General features: G+C 59.5%; 5 protein-coding genes across 5 annotated transcripts; 4 read left to right on the top strand and 1 right to left on the bottom strand.

Annotated features, from left to right (window-relative positions):
• The first annotated feature begins 56 nt into the window (after positions 1-56).
• On the top strand, positions 57-2,465 carry LY79DRAFT_78706 (cystathionine gamma-synthase). Its single transcript, XM_060565123.1, has 3 exons — positions 57-303; positions 381-2,299; positions 2,388-2,465. Exons 1-2 carry the CDS (start codon positions 256-258, stop codon positions 2,175-2,177), a joined length of 1,845 nt encoding a protein of 614 aa, XP_060417000.1. The 5' UTR covers positions 57-255; the 3' UTR covers positions 2,178-2,299; positions 2,388-2,465.
• A 961-nt stretch (positions 2,466-3,426) lies between these two features.
• Positions 3,427-4,849, top strand: LY79DRAFT_78721 (uncharacterized protein). The gene is made up of 5 exons (XM_060565124.1): positions 3,427-3,513; positions 3,570-3,602; positions 3,897-3,933; positions 4,258-4,487; positions 4,632-4,849. Exons 2-5 carry the CDS (start codon positions 3,597-3,599, stop codon positions 4,665-4,667), a joined length of 309 nt encoding a protein of 102 aa, XP_060417001.1. The 5' UTR covers positions 3,427-3,513; positions 3,570-3,596; the 3' UTR covers positions 4,668-4,849.
• A 524-nt stretch (positions 4,850-5,373) lies between these two features.
• LY79DRAFT_78759 (choline/Carnitine O-acyltransferase) lies at positions 5,374-8,373 on the top strand. The gene is made up of 3 exons (XM_060565125.1): positions 5,374-5,970; positions 6,021-8,063; positions 8,182-8,373. Exons 1-3 carry the CDS (start codon positions 5,550-5,552, stop codon positions 8,328-8,330), a joined length of 2,613 nt encoding a protein of 870 aa, XP_060417002.1. The 5' UTR covers positions 5,374-5,549; the 3' UTR covers positions 8,331-8,373.
• Positions 8,374-9,166: 793 nt separating this feature from the next.
• LY79DRAFT_577565 (uncharacterized protein) lies at positions 9,167-10,528 on the bottom strand (the record flags this gene model as incomplete). Its single annotated transcript, XM_060559886.1, has 2 exons — positions 9,167-10,019; positions 10,098-10,528. 2 exons carry the CDS (start codon positions 10,526-10,528, stop codon positions 9,167-9,169), a joined length of 1,284 nt encoding a protein of 427 aa, XP_060417003.1.
• Positions 10,529-12,443: 1,915 nt separating this feature from the next.
• On the top strand, positions 12,444-13,832 carry LY79DRAFT_510163 (DNA repair protein RAD57; the record flags this gene model as incomplete). The annotated part of the gene is made up of 1 exon (XM_060554136.1): positions 12,444-13,832. One exon carries the CDS (start codon positions 12,444-12,446, stop codon positions 13,830-13,832), a length of 1,389 nt encoding a protein of 462 aa, XP_060417004.1.
• Positions 13,833-14,027: the final 195 nt, after the last annotated feature.

Consider the following 14,027-nt stretch of genomic DNA (forward strand, 5'->3'; position numbering starts at 1 on the left):
AAAAAAAGAAAGAAAAAAACAAGGAGTCACACACCCAGTCATTCCCGTTATCCATAACCAAACAGAACTCGCCGGCATCCACCTAGTTATAGTATCCACAAAGTAGGGGGTTTGACCAATCGTTCCTCCTCACCTCGTTTCCTCATCGAATCGATCCGATCTTCGGACCGAAATCAACCCCTCGCGACGACTTTTGACCAGACGGGCGACACGCAACTCTCATCTACGTTATCGTTTGCCTAGATCATCATCACCATGCCTCAAGTGGCTCTCGGGGAGTCCATCCCCCCCGACACGGCTCATGTACGTTTTTTCCAATGAATGTTGTGTGACTATATTATATACCTTGCTGACCTTGACGACCTCTTGCCCACCGAAAGGCCGTGAGCGTTTCGTTGCCGACATGGAAGTCCAATGTAGGGTATGAGGAGGGCGAGAGCTGGGTCGTCGACAAAATGACGACGGGCTACCCGAGATTCTTCATCCACAAGAGCATAGAAGCCTTTGCGCGCGTCGTCGCCTCGACGTTTGCCCGCACGCCGGGGCAGCGGGCCATGCTGTTCCCCAACAAGGCCATCGCCCAGCGGTGCATCGACTTCCTGCACGCCCACGCCCCGGCCCGGGTGCTGGACGGCCTCGACACCGTCCACCTGGTCCTTGACGCCTCGAACCCGGAGGCCGTCTCGCTGAAGCTCATCAGCCCGACCGTCTCGGGCGTGCTGTTCCATCCCGACGCTTTCCCGTACGCCAAGCAGTTCTGGCAGCACAGCGGCGACGGCGTCTCCAGCAGAAGGGCCGAGTTCTGCCACGGCCTCCTCGCCCAGGGCCTGCTTTCCCCCGACGACCCGTCCAGGAAGCCGAAATGCCAGGCCCCTCAGAAGATCAAGGGCCCGCGGCGCTACCAGCGGCCAGTCCTCGCAGAGGAGACGGCGGCGGCGGCGGCGGCGGCGGCGGCATCTCACACGCCGGGTAGCAGCGGCGACACCAGTCCGAATCTTAGCTCGGCGGCGTCCAATTGGTTCGTCGAGGAACGCTTTGGCCGGAACCTCGACATTTCATTCGTCGACCGAGCCAAGGCGGCGATCAAGAGACGCATCGCCGGCACGCTGAGTCACAACGTCGATGTCGCGAGCAGACCCCTGCCGGAGGCGGACCCCAGCGGCCGGGGAATCGCCAGCCTCACGGAGCACGACGTCTACCTGTTCCCCACGGGCATGAGCGCCATCTTCAACACCCATCGCTTCCTTTTGAGTGCCAGAGGGAGCATGAAGAGCATCAGCTTCGGGTTCCCCTACGTCGACACGCTCAAGATCCTCCAAAAATTCGGCCCCGGGTGCGTCTTCTACGGCCGCGCCTCAGAACAAGAGCTGGACGAGCTCCAGCAGCGGCTTGCGTCAGGCGAGCGCTTCCTGGCGCTGTTCTGCGAGTTTCCGGGGAACCCCATGCTCACGTGCCCCAATCTCAAGCGTATCCGCTCCCTGGCGGACCAGTACGATTTTGCCCTGGTGGTTGACGAGACGATTGGCACATTCGGCAACATCGACGTCCTGCAGTATGCCGATGTCGTGGTCAGCAGCCTGACCAAGATCTTTTCGGGTGACTGCAACGTCATGGGCGGGTCGGCCGTGCTGAATCCCAAGAGCCGCTATTACGCCAGACTCAAGACCACGCTCGAGCAGAATTACAGCGATACGTACTGGCCCGAAGACGCCATCTTCATGGAGCGGAACAGCCGCGACTTTGCCAAACGCATCAGCCGCATCAACACCAACGCCGAGGCGGTTGCCGAGCTCTTGCTGGCGCACCCGCTCGTGAAGAGGGTGCATTATCCAAAACACAACGCAGACAGGGCAAACTACGAGGACTGCAGGACGCCGCTCGGAGGCTACGGCGGGCTGATGTCTGCCGTGTTCCACCGCAAGGAGGATGCCATGGTGTTCTACGACAACATGGAGTCGCCAAAGGGGCCCAGTCTCGGGACGAACTTCACCCTGACGTCGCCGTACGTGCTGCTCGCTCATTATGGAGAGCTGGACTGGGCAGTCAGCCTGGGCGTCGACCCGAACCTGCTGCGCATCAGCGTCGGACTGGAGGAGACGGATCGGTTGACGGAGATTTTCAGCAAGGCGCTCGAAGCGGCGGAAAAGGCATCGCAGGGTGCCGGGCCGAAATCGTAATAGATTGCCTCCCCCCTTGCCTTGAATAAATAGTCGTGTGGCCCACCGTTCACCGTGCAAGTCTGTGCTCCAACCGGTGGCCCATCTCGTTCCGTCACACCTTCCGACCATTCACTCTAAATGTACGTGTGAAAACATTTTGTTGAGTTCTCTAGTCTTGATGTCTCAACTGAAATGATTCTGACCGATTATACTTCTTTTCTTCCACAGGGTGCCAGCATATATAAATCCAGGCTGGAACTATCTTGTGATTGAGAGATGATTTTTTTTTTATAGAGAATGGCCTCAGAAGAGCTTCAAATCCTGCCCTGTAGGCTCTTAAGGGACTCGTTCGCAAAGAGCAAGCTGCCTTAGCGCATGCCTAGAGCCTCGTACGCATCGTGGGCTGGCATCGGCGGGTTGTCTTGGGCCAGGCCCGGATAATCGCATAACCGGTGTAGGTTAACTGACCAAGCAGGAGAAGCGATTGAGTCCTGACATTGGAGGGTCAAAATGTTATCTGACAATCAAGAAGATGGCAGATGCGGCTCATCTCTCTGACTCGCATCTTAACGTACAGTACTCCCACAGCTACAGACCTGGATGTTGCAGCAAACACCTTGCTGGTTCTACAACGAGAATGCGCCACCGGGATTACCAGATTGCGACGATGCCGTCTCAAAAATAGACGTTGACTCCCCACGAGGCTGATTCCCCTACCCATCAGAGGTCTCGCCAGTGTGCTGGGTCAAGTATGGGTGCACTGTCTACTGGAACGAGGTGCTCTCCCTCCAGTCTTATATCCAAACGGGCGGTGGGGAAAAGACCTCATAGGATGGCCGACGTCCGGGGTATCGGAGAGGGCTGGGATATGAAGTGCGTCAAAGTTTGACGCCTAAGACCATGAGGGCTCATGACGGCACGAACGCAACAGGGCGGCATGCGGATCCAGTCCAGAGTCGTCTCCGGGAGGCAAACCGTCTTCGACCCTGCCGTCGGGAGAGACGTCCTGCACCGTGCGAGTTGATGTGCCGACGTTTCCAGAGACTCGATGACATGGCGAGATGTTCTCCGTGGGCCAGCGCGCACGGGTGAAGCGTGCAAGGCGACTCGTGAGTCTCACCGAAGTTAGCGGCTGATCGGGGTAGTCCATCATATATGTCAAGGAAGGATTCTGCAGTGGTGTAGGACTAACTTGGGGTGTTGAAGCGTGGGCACCGTTGTCCACTTACTTAGCCGAAATATGTAGGTAAAGGTAGTAGACACATATCAGTGTTTATTTCCAGGATAGCTTTCCCCTCTTCATTTATTTCCCTACCTATAGCTAACCACCTAAAGAGGGGGAATGTAATAATTAGTACGTATACTTTACCCCGAAAGCTACACATTACGCAAAATAACGTGATAACGCAGACAACTTGACAAGAAAGCGACTCGTAGATGGAAGTAAGTAACTCCTAAGTAGGTAGGGATTATGCCGCAATATGCGTACTTTAACAGATGCACGCACTCCAACACTACGAGCCGTGTCGGCGGCTGTGGGAATGACACCGGACCGCGTCCCCGCCTGTTTCCTTTTCTCGACTCTTTTCTTTCTTTCTTTCTTCCTTCCTCTCGTTGGCCCGTTGGTACGACGCGGGGTTCTCGAACCCTCGACGGGCCATGTCTTCCCAACTCTCGTCTTCGTCGTCTCCGTTCCGCCGGCTAACAAAGCCTCTCTCTCTCTCCTCCACCTTCTAGAACGCCGAACGGCACTTTCACGAGCCAAAATACAAAGGCAAGTCAGCCGCCAAGCGCATTCGCACAACACACATCCTGGTCGTCCCTCCATCCGGTTGCATTAAAGCCCAAGCCGAACCCCGGTCATCAATCCGTCCGTCCAACCAGAGCCGCCCATTGCCACGTTCTTGCGATATCCCCCTTCGCCCGAAAGGCTAAGTAAGAATCATCGGCCGTGGTATGGTGGTCCCCCCATCCGCCCATTCCTCCCACGACCCCGTGGGGTTCCCAGCGCTGCACCGGCTCAGCCAAGAGAACCCCAAGTCTCCCAAGCCTCCGCAAATCCTGCGGAGAAGAAGAGGACCTGACGTCGAATTTCTAGAAGCGCCCGTTGCATCGACCGATTGCATCACAGCGTTACTGCCCCGCCATCGCTGCCTGTCTTTCCCCCCTCCATACCGACTCGAGTCGTATCCCGGACTTAATCCACACGTCTTCTTTGTCCTGCATCCCCGTCGTCCCATCTCGACTTCTCTTCATCTTGTGTGTGCTCGACTCAGTAGTCCTCTACAGTCCACCAGACTGTCCCGACCGCGCGCACACCGTACCCAGGTGAGTGATGGCGTGTCTTTGTCCTTGCTGACTTGGCTGTGTCTCCACCCGCCTGTTCCCGTGCCTGTCAGCCCCCCCAAATGATATGGCTTCGCCGGCACAAGCAGGCAGAAGTGTCTTGACAGACGGGCTGACCATCTCCAGTCACACGCTTCTTCAGCAGCGGCCTCCCGCGTCTGAACAGTCGGTTTGCGCTACCGTGATAATCATTGCCGCAATCACGCCCAGCCCATTCATCCGCCTTCACATCACATCATATCGCCAGCGGTCGCACCCACCCAGCCAGTCCGCCTGTCTGGTACGTTACGTTGCCATTCTCCCCCCTGTCCTCGTACCCTTTTTATCCAGAAAGTCTCGGCAGATTGCGAAACTGGCCTGCGTCCAAATCGCCATCTCGCATCGGTCTTGCGGAGCCAGTTTCACAAACACCCTTGCCCTCTGCTGCCCCCCTCCCCCGGCCTGAACCATTCCCTATTCTCTCAGCGTTTTCCATCTTTCCGTCAGCTCAATCAAGCGCGTGCTTCCGGTCCTGTGGTTCAAGTCCTAGACCCGTTCCAACATGTGAAAGGGCTCCTGTCCCTCGAGACAAGACCCCGGGATCCCGGGATAACTGGTCTCTGCACGCCAGCCTATCCCAGTTGCCCCAGTCTGGTCTCCGTGGGGGGGTTCCACTCGATCCCATCCGTCTCTTGTCTTTCCCATCTTGTCCATACACCATACCTGATACCCCATCCGGCTGGCGCCTCTCTCGGTAAGCCAGTGCCTACCACCCTAGCCTCGACTCGCCGGCCTCTCATCCGGCCTTCCTTCGGTCCGTTGATATATATTCCCAGTCCATCCCATCTTCTGTAGCCGAGACGTCCTCTCTCTTCTCCCCCTCCTCTCTCCCCGTCCTGTTCCTCTACCCACGCTGTCCAGATTATGTACTGTTGTCTAGTGTAATGCCATCATATTGCCTGCAAGACTGCCACTACTTCTACCGCACGGCGCTGCGCGGATTGAACGTCAGCACCAACGTCTCGCCTCTCTACGCATAAAGAGGCAGCTCGTCCGCTAACGATCATGCCCACTCAAGTCCGCATCTTTTCGCGACCCAGGCCCCTCGGCGAGACTCTCGAAAAGGCCGTCCCTCCGTCCTCTGTCCCCCGATCCATCCCGGACACCCTCGATCTTCAGAAACCAGTCGAGCACGAAAGGCCAACCCAGAGCACCAAGGACGCCCACTCCATGGCCGTCTACACGGACAAGTCCGTCGAGGGCAGTGTCACATTCGCTGGCCAGGACAAGCTCAAGCACCTGCCCATCCCCGAGTTGGAGGTTACCGCACAAAAGTACCTCACAGCCCTCAGACCTCTGCAGTCCGCACGCGAACATGCCGAAACCAAGCAAGCCGTCCAGGAATTCCTGAGGCACGATGGCCCTCCTCTGCAGGAGAAGCTGAAGGCTTACGCCCAGGACAAGACCAGCTACATTGAGCAGTTCTGTGAGTGCAACCACGGCCCGTCATACACACCCCGGCTGACCGTCGCACAGGGTACGATTCGTACCTGAACTTTGATAACCCCGTCGTTCTCAACCTGAACCCCTTCTTCCTGCTGGAAGACGACCCCACCCCCGCGAGGAACAACCAGGTGACCCGGGCGGCGTCGCTCGTCGTGTCGGCGCTCGAGTTCGTCAGAGCCGTCCGCAAGGAGGAACTCCCCCCCGACAACATCAAGGGTCAGCCCCTCTGCATGTACCAGTACTCGAGGCTTTTTGGCACAGCACGCGTGCCCACGGAAAACGGGTGTCAAATCGAGCAGGACCCGGACTCGAAGCACATCATCGTCATGTGCCACGGGCAGTTCTACTGGTTCGACGTTTTGGACGACAACAACGACCTCATCATGAGCGAGAAGGACGTCTCCGTCAACCTTCAGACCATCATCGACGATGCCTCGCAGACGCCAATCCAGGAGGCCGCCAAGGGAGCGCTCGGCGTCCTGAGCACGGAGAACCGCAAGATCTGGTCGGGGCTGAGAGACGTGCTGACCAGGGAGGAGGGGTCCAACAACGCCGACTGCCTGGGCATCGTCGACTCGGCGCTGTTTGTCCTGTGCCTGGACTACACCGAGCCCGTCGACGCCGACGCGCTCTGCGGCAACATGCTCTGCGGCACCAGCCTGGTGGAGAAGGGCGTGCAGATCGGAACCTGCACCAACCGGTGGTACGACAAGCTGCAGATCATCGTGTGCAAGAACGGCAGCGCCGGCATCAACTTTGAGCACACCGGCGTCGACGGCCACACGGTCCTGCGCTTCGCCAGCGACGTGTACACGGACACGATCCTGCGCTTCGCCAGGACCATCAACGGCCAGGCCCCGACGCTCTGGGCCACGACCAGCCCCGACCCGGCCAAGCGGGACCCCGACAGCTTCGGCGAGGTCGACCCGACGCCGCACAAGCTGGAGTGGGACATGACCCCGGAGCTCAGCATCGCCGTGCGCTTCGCCGAGACCCGGCTGGCCGACCTCATCGAGCAGAACGAGTTCAGGACGCTCGACTTCAAGCACTACGGCAAGAACTTCATGACCTCGATGGGCTTCTCTCCCGACGCCTTCGTGCAGATGGCCTTCCAGGCCGCCTACTACGGCCTCTACGGCCGCGTCGAGTGCACCTACGAGCCCGCCATGACCAAGATCTTCCTGCACGGCCGCACCGAGGCCATCCGCAGCGTCTCCGAGGAGTCGGTCAACTTTGTCCAGACCTTTTGGGCCGACAACCCGGCCGAGCACAAGGTCGAGGCCCTCCGCAGGGCGTGCCAGCGCCACGTCAACACGACGCGCGAGTGCGCCCGCGCCGAGGGCTGCGACCGTCACCTCTACGCCCTCTTCTGCACGTGGCAGCGCTCCATGGACGACGACACCCTCAGCAGCTCCAACGGCGGCTACTCGAGCCCCGTTGACGGGTGCTCGGAGCAGGGCGAGTCCGTCGTCGGCAGCCCTGGAAAGGAGTCGATACTCTCGCTCAACGGCGGCAGCGCCGACGCGCAGTCGACGGCGGGGTCCCGCGCGCGGGGCGACAGCACCACCTCGCGCGGCGGCGGCGGCGGCGGGCACACCAACCAGGGGTCGGCGATGCCGCACATCTTCGCCGACTCCGGGTGGGACAGGCTCAACAACACCATCATGTCGACGTCCAACTGCGGCAACCCGTCGCTGCGGCACTTCGGCTTCGGCCCGACGTCGGGCGACGGCTTCGGCATCGGGTACATCATCAAGGACGAGGGCATCTCCATCTGCGTGTCGAGCAAGCACCGGCAGACGAAGCGCTTCGTCGACACCCTCGAGAGCTACCTCCTCGAGGTGCGGCGCATCCTGCGCATCACGTCGCGCCGCGGTGCCGGCGTCCGGCAGACCCGCGCGCGCGAGCTTGACCAGCAGGCCCGCCCGCGGCCGCCCAGGGGCATCAAGTCCCGCGGCCGCCTCATCACGGCCCAGGACGCCATCAAGCCCTTGCCGGCGCGCTCGTCGACGGGTACACAGTCGCCCACGGATGAGAGCGTCACCCTCAGCGAGGACGACGAGCTCGGCGGATGTAAGTTTTTTTCGTCTTTTTTTTTATTTTTTTTATTTTGCGCTCCCCCGTCTCTTGTCAGATAGGACACATACTTTCTTGGAGCAGAAGTGCTGACGAGTGTTCCCCCGACAAACAGATGGCTTCTTCGACGCCGGCATGCTCCTCCAGGCGCTCAAGGCGCGCGGCGAGAGCATGGACACGGCGGAGACGAAACCCTCGGAGCGGGCGGCCGTGCAGGCGCGCCGGAGGGAGATTGGCAAGAAGCTGCGGCTGATTGAATATTGACGGCCGGGCGCATCGCATCGCTCGTCGGGCGGGGGGGGGGGGGGGGTTCTTCCGGCGCGTTTGGGGAATGTTGTAAGGAGAAGGAATCGGACGGTGTTTGGACCGCTCGGGTACGCATGAACAGCAAGCAAGCAAGCCTTTCTCTTTTCTTGTTCTTTTTTAGAAAAACCATCCTTGGAAACATATACCCTCCTTTTTTATCTGATATCAAGCCTATTTGGAGCCATGTTGTGTGTCTGTTGCCGTGACTGCCAGCCAAGCAAGACGAAGAACTCAACAGGGCTTTCTTTTTTGTGAGAGGTCACAGGTCGACTAAACATACATGCACGAGTCCGTTTCATTCTAAACGCTGATGGGGGGGCGAAGTCCAGAAGAGACGTTTGTGTTGTATGGTACACGTCCGCCGGAGTTCTTGCTCCAGATTTTGTTTCCCCATAAACTCTTATTGATTCTCATCAACAACACACTGCGATGCAGGTTCCTAAGGGGGGGGGACTACAGATGCGTTTGTCATCGGAAGCGTGGAAGATACAATGAAGAAGCGCCTAGTCTAAAAAGAAAACGAAGAAAAAAAACGGTCTTTTTTAGACAAATAGAAAAGAAGAAAAAAGATTCCCGTCCCCATCCTGCGCTGCGCCGTCCCGTTTCACCAGCGCCCGTTAACCCAGAATCATTACAAGACCGTTTGTGATTCTTCCCTGTTGTAATTGATGTTTTTGCAAGTTCCAAAAACGTCTCACGGAAAAATAATGTACAGAGACAGACATAGCCCCCCCCCCAGCACCGTTACCCCAATCCAGACCATCAGATAAATGGCGCACGGCGCAGAAAGCCTTTCAGGCGAGCTCGTGCATGTGCCCACGGTGGCCGTCGGCTGTTGTCGGCGCCTCGTGGATCGTCGGCGGTGGCTGCTGCTGGGGCGGTGGCGCCTGGCCAAACTGCTGGAACCCTCCCTGCGTTGTTTGAGGGCTGGTGGCCTGCATGCTGTAGCGGTCGTTCATGTCGTTGTTGGTGTTGCTGTGCGTCATCTGGGACACGGAGCCGGGGCTCGTCGTGTCGGTGCGGTCGGGCACCGCGTTGCCGTTGCCGGCGCCGGCGGCGGCGAAGTAGGGCTGCTGATGCTGATATCCGTCCTGCGGCGGGGGAGGAGGCGTGCCGCCAAAGGACTGCGGGTAGCCGCTGGGCCCGCCGAACTTGGGGTCGTAGATGGACTGCGTGTGGGTGGTGGCGGCGTACTGCGACGGCGAGCCCTGCGGCGGCTGCGCGTAGCTCATCTGTGGCTGCTGCTGCTGCTGCTGCTGCTGGCCCTGAGGCCCGCCGTTGTGGTTCTTCTTCCGGATGAGAAACCAGATACCGAAGAGGGCGAGGGCGATGACAGCGACGCCGCCCACGACGCCGCCGACGATGGCGCCGACGGGGGTGGAGGACGTCTTGTCTTTCGGATCCGGTACGGGGGCGGGGGAGGTCGACGACTCTTGGGCCGACGCCGAGGTGGCGGTGGGCCTGGTGGCTCTGCTCGACGTGGTGTCGCCGAGCGTTACGACCAACTCGGACCATTGCCGGGCCCGCTGGCCGGCGTACGTGGTCAAGACGACCTGGGGAGTCGAGTTCTCCTCCGAGGCGCACCAGTAGCCGTAGATGTCGTCGGAAAAGGAGACGGTGCGGCAATACGGCTGCCCCGTTTCGGTACTGCGCGCTCAGTGTCAGTTCTCGGGGGGGTTTTGTTTCCCTTGTGGCTGCGGAAGGAGGGAGGGGGGAGGAACCCACCACTTGCGGGTTTCCGTGTCCACGCGACAGCCGCTGTCGCAGAGGCTTGACGTGTAAATGTCCTTGTAGTCGAAACACGTGCGGGGCGCGTTGCAGTTTTGGGTGCCGCAGCAGGCGACCCGGCCGAGGACGTTCGAGTTGACGGCGGGCATCAACGCACAGGTGGCGGTGCCGCCGCAGGTGTACTCGGCGCCGGCGCGGCCCGAGATGTAGCCGCACGTGTTGTCTGGGGCGACGAGGACGGTCACGTCCGACGACGACTGTCGTTTTCTCAGGTCCCCGTACACAGGTGCCTTGGTCGGCCGCGGTGCGAACTGGTCGAGGGGGAAGTTGAACGTCGTCGTGGCCCGGGGCAGCCGGGACGATACTGTGGCATTGGCGAGACTTGCCAGGACCGCCAGGCCGGCGGCATATCGAAACAAAGTCGCCATCTCAGGTCTCGTCGGAGTGGACTGGACAGTGGATTAGGTGTGTTGTGCGGCCGGGCGACTCGAGAGGATTCAAGCAGGACTAGAGGGAGAAGGGAGGGGGAAGGGCTCGAAGAGCAGAGAGGCTGGCTGCCATTGTTATACACTATACAGAGACTGCCGCCGCTGTGTTCCCCCATCCTGTCCATTGTTGTTGTTCCACCACTCTATAAGCACCACTCTATAGGCACGAGCCATGGTCGCGGCGTGCAGGCACAACAGGGACCTGCGAATGCTCGGTCAACTTTGACAGACAAGCCGCAAGTCGCTCAGCCCTGAACTAGCTCTTCGCTCAGCCCAGCAGATGAGCTCGGCTCGAGGGGATTGGTTGGTCAAGCATCCAGGGTCCCGCGGACCCAATCATACCGCAGTCGGGCCCATTGTGGCTTGCCAGAGCTGAACGACAAGAGTAGACTTAGTGTGGATGGGAAAGGCAAGGAGAGACAGCCATGAGGCCGCATGAATCTAGGGTGAGCAGGGAGAAGCGCGGGGACAGCACGAAGACGGAGGGCAAGGGTCTCGGGGGAATGCGCATCAGGTGCTGATGAACATCATAGGACGCCCGAGTAGTAAGAGGCTGTTTGACATGCATACTTTGCCCGAAAGATGGACCAAAGCCCGGAGGCCAAGGTTGCTTTCAGAGCGTTCGGAGACATAACACAGGAAAGAAATGCACCCAGTTGGGTGAGGGTTCCCGCCTGAGGTCTCTGACCGAGGTAACCTTGCTGCGTCGATCATGACCCCTCCCTCGAAGCAGAACAGCTCGGGCACGTCCAGAGACCTTAATATTGTTGCCTGGGACCGTGACCGAAGGCGAAAAGGCGAAGCTTAAAGCACTCGAGGCTACTTCTTTCGGCCTTCCCAGGACTGCGTCGAGGGCACGACAAGTGGGAAACCGTGCCGTTGAGCGTCGGGTTTCCCGTTCTTAGCGTGCCAGCCAGGGAGCATCCGGCGTGTGAGCCTGGCGCCCCCGAGGCCAGAGAAGGTTAGTGGTTTACGCCCAGAGACGACGCTAGCCCTCTCTGGTGCTTCAAGATTAAACAAGATCGCCGCCTGAAGGCGGAATTCAGCCTCGAGCGCGTGCTTGCTTTTTGGGCCAGGTTGACATGGACACGAGATGTGTTCGATAGTGTAGTCCAGTCAGGTTCGGGTCCGCTAGGAATTCCGCCTGCTCGTTCCGTCTGTCTTCAGGTGGTCCACCTTGCGCTTGAGGAAGCCATCTTGCCAAGCGAGTGGCTTCTGCCTGTACATCATCTGTACGTGTAGCCGCATACCATCCGAATGGAGTCCTTGGCTTGGCGTCTGCACATGCCAGGGCGCAATCTGGGGTTTAGCGAGTTGGCGTGTACGGAGCGTCCGCATCTTCGCAGACCATGCGGTCAATACTGATGATTCGCCGATGCCTGATAACGAACGGCAGCTCCCAATACGCACGCCACGAGCTGATTATAATGAGGCAGTTGAAAGAAGCTGGAAGGACGTCGATGCGCCCCACCTCCTCCCGCTCCCCTCCTGTATTACATAATGATGTGGACCATGGATGGATCCACGATCTCCACTAGCTTCTCCTGCCAATGGGCGGCAAGTGGCTTCAGTCGGTAAACCATGTTCGGGGGGGTGATGCACGAATCAACAACTTGAACGCAAGCCGACTTCATCGATTCCAACGCACATCGCCTTTGTCCAGGGGCAACAATCTAGAGTGATCAATGACTATGCTACGTTGAGAAGGAGCATTCCCTGCATCCCGTCCCACCAAGCAGGATCGGCTCGCTGCGTTCGACGCGGCGGCGCGGCGCGGCGTCGCATCGCGTCTCACTCACCTCATCCGAACTTGTCACTTCGACTATCCCATGCCGCTGCACGACTCTCGCATGCCATGACCGACCTGCTCCAGCTCATACCTGACTTCCCAGTTGGGCAGTTTGCTGGGCTGTTGCACAAGTTGGAGCGCCACCAATTTTCCACCACCGACCTTTTGACCCAGGATGTCGTCGAAATAGGCAAACGCACCCAGCTGCCTCTGCTCGACATCAAACGGCTATGCGCGGCGGTCGTGGACGCCCTCCACCGCGACTTCAACCCCGCGAACCGGCAACCGTCAAACGGCAACCCGTTCCTCAGACGCTCGCTCACAGACCTCGAGAACCAGTGGTCCACAATCAGCACCCTCGATGATGACCTTGACCGAGCCCTGGGGGGAGGGCTTCCGACCGGTTACGTGACCGAGGTCACGGGCGAGAGCGGTGTCGGGAAAACGCAGTTTCTGCTGTCTCTGCTCTTGGCTGTCCAGCTGCCACCACCGTACGGCCTGGGCCGTCCCGCCTTGTACATCACAACGGAAGCACAGCTGTCGACGGTACGCCTCTCCCAGATGTTATCGACCAATCCTCGCTTTGCGGATCTGCCGCCCGGGGATAGGCCGTCTTTGGATGGCATTTCCAGCACCTCGACCCCTGATCTTGAATCCCAGGAGCACATTCTCCAGTTCCAGGTCCCCGTCGAGGTCGAGCGCCGCAACACCGGGCTCGTCGTGCTCGACTCCGTGGCCTCCAATTACCGAGCCGAGTTCGAGCGAGGCCATGTCAGCAGCCTCGGGTCCAACATGGGAGCCCGCAGCACCGAGCTGACACGGCTCGGGGCCTTGCTTAGAGAGCTGGCCCAGAAGTACAACCTGGCCGTCGTGGTTGCCAATCAAGTGGCAGACCGATTCTCCAGCCCCCTTGTGCCGATGGCGACCCCTAAGACGGCGCACTCCCCCGGCGGCGACGTGTCCACTCAGGAAAGTCCGCTGGCGTCACGGAGCAGGGGGCCGAGAGCTTTCTCACCTTCGGCCGTCGAGCCGACGTCGTCCATGGCCGAACACGTCCGGTCCAGCATGCCCGAACCCTCAGGTCCGGATGACCTCGGCCCGCCCGCACCTCCCGCGCTAGCGTTGGACCACCAGCAACGGTGGTTCACGGGATGGGGCGACGATCCATTCGCCGACTACGGACTCAAGACGCCCAGCCTGGGTCTGGTCTGGTCGACGCAGATTGCGTGCCGCATTGTGCTGTTCAAAAAGCCCGTGTATGGAGTGCATCGACATATCGAGGACGAGGCCGACGAACGGGGGGTGCCAGCGCTGAAGAACTGGCGTCGGTGGATGAAGGTAGTCTTCGCTCCCCACACGAAGGCGACAGGCCAGGGCCTGGACGGCGCTGTCGAGTTCGCTGTGACGATGGCAGGGCTGAAAGCCGTCACCAAGAAAAAGGTTGATGATGACTGAGGCCTTCAACCCACCTGCGGGGATGTCTTCGGAAGCCTTGTAATCTGCTTAGGTCAAAGAGGCGCCGGCGAAAAAGGCTTGCACGAATGGTGTTCCAGGGTTACCCAGACACAAATCAGCCTTGGCTGTCGGGAGCGACAGCTTTGCAAGTCTGACAGCGATCGCATGCACACTGCTTGGCGATCATGGTCAGTG

This window comes from Colletotrichum navitas (genome assembly GCF_030913465.1).
Source record: "Colletotrichum navitas strain CBS 125086 chromosome Unknown LY79scaffold_13, whole genome shotgun sequence".
In the NCBI taxonomy this organism is placed as follows: domain Eukaryota; kingdom Fungi; phylum Ascomycota; class Sordariomycetes; order Glomerellales; family Glomerellaceae; genus Colletotrichum; species Colletotrichum navitas.

Coding starts and splice junctions, on each gene's coding strand:
- LY79DRAFT_78706 (XM_060565123.1), top strand. CDS start 256: ATGCCTCAAGTGGCTCTCGGGGAGTCCATCCCCCCCGACACGGCTCAT. Junction 304..380: donor TCCCCCCCGACACGGCTCAT/GTACGTTTTTTC, acceptor GCCCACCGAAAG/GCCGTGAGCGTTTCGTTGCC.
- LY79DRAFT_78721 (XM_060565124.1), top strand. Junction 3,934..4,257: donor TCACGAGCCAAAATACAAAG/GCAAGTCAGCCG, acceptor TCGAATTTCTAG/AAGCGCCCGTTGCATCGACC. Junction 4,488..4,631: donor CGCGCGCACACCGTACCCAG/GTGAGTGATGGC, acceptor GACCATCTCCAG/TCACACGCTTCTTCAGCAGC.
- LY79DRAFT_78759 (XM_060565125.1), top strand. CDS start 5,550: ATGCCCACTCAAGTCCGCATCTTTTCGCGACCCAGGCCCCTCGGCGAG. Junction 5,971..6,020: donor CAGCTACATTGAGCAGTTCT/GTGAGTGCAACC, acceptor ACCGTCGCACAG/GGTACGATTCGTACCTGAAC. Junction 8,064..8,181: donor GGACGACGAGCTCGGCGGAT/GTAAGTTTTTTT, acceptor CCCGACAAACAG/ATGGCTTCTTCGACGCCGGC.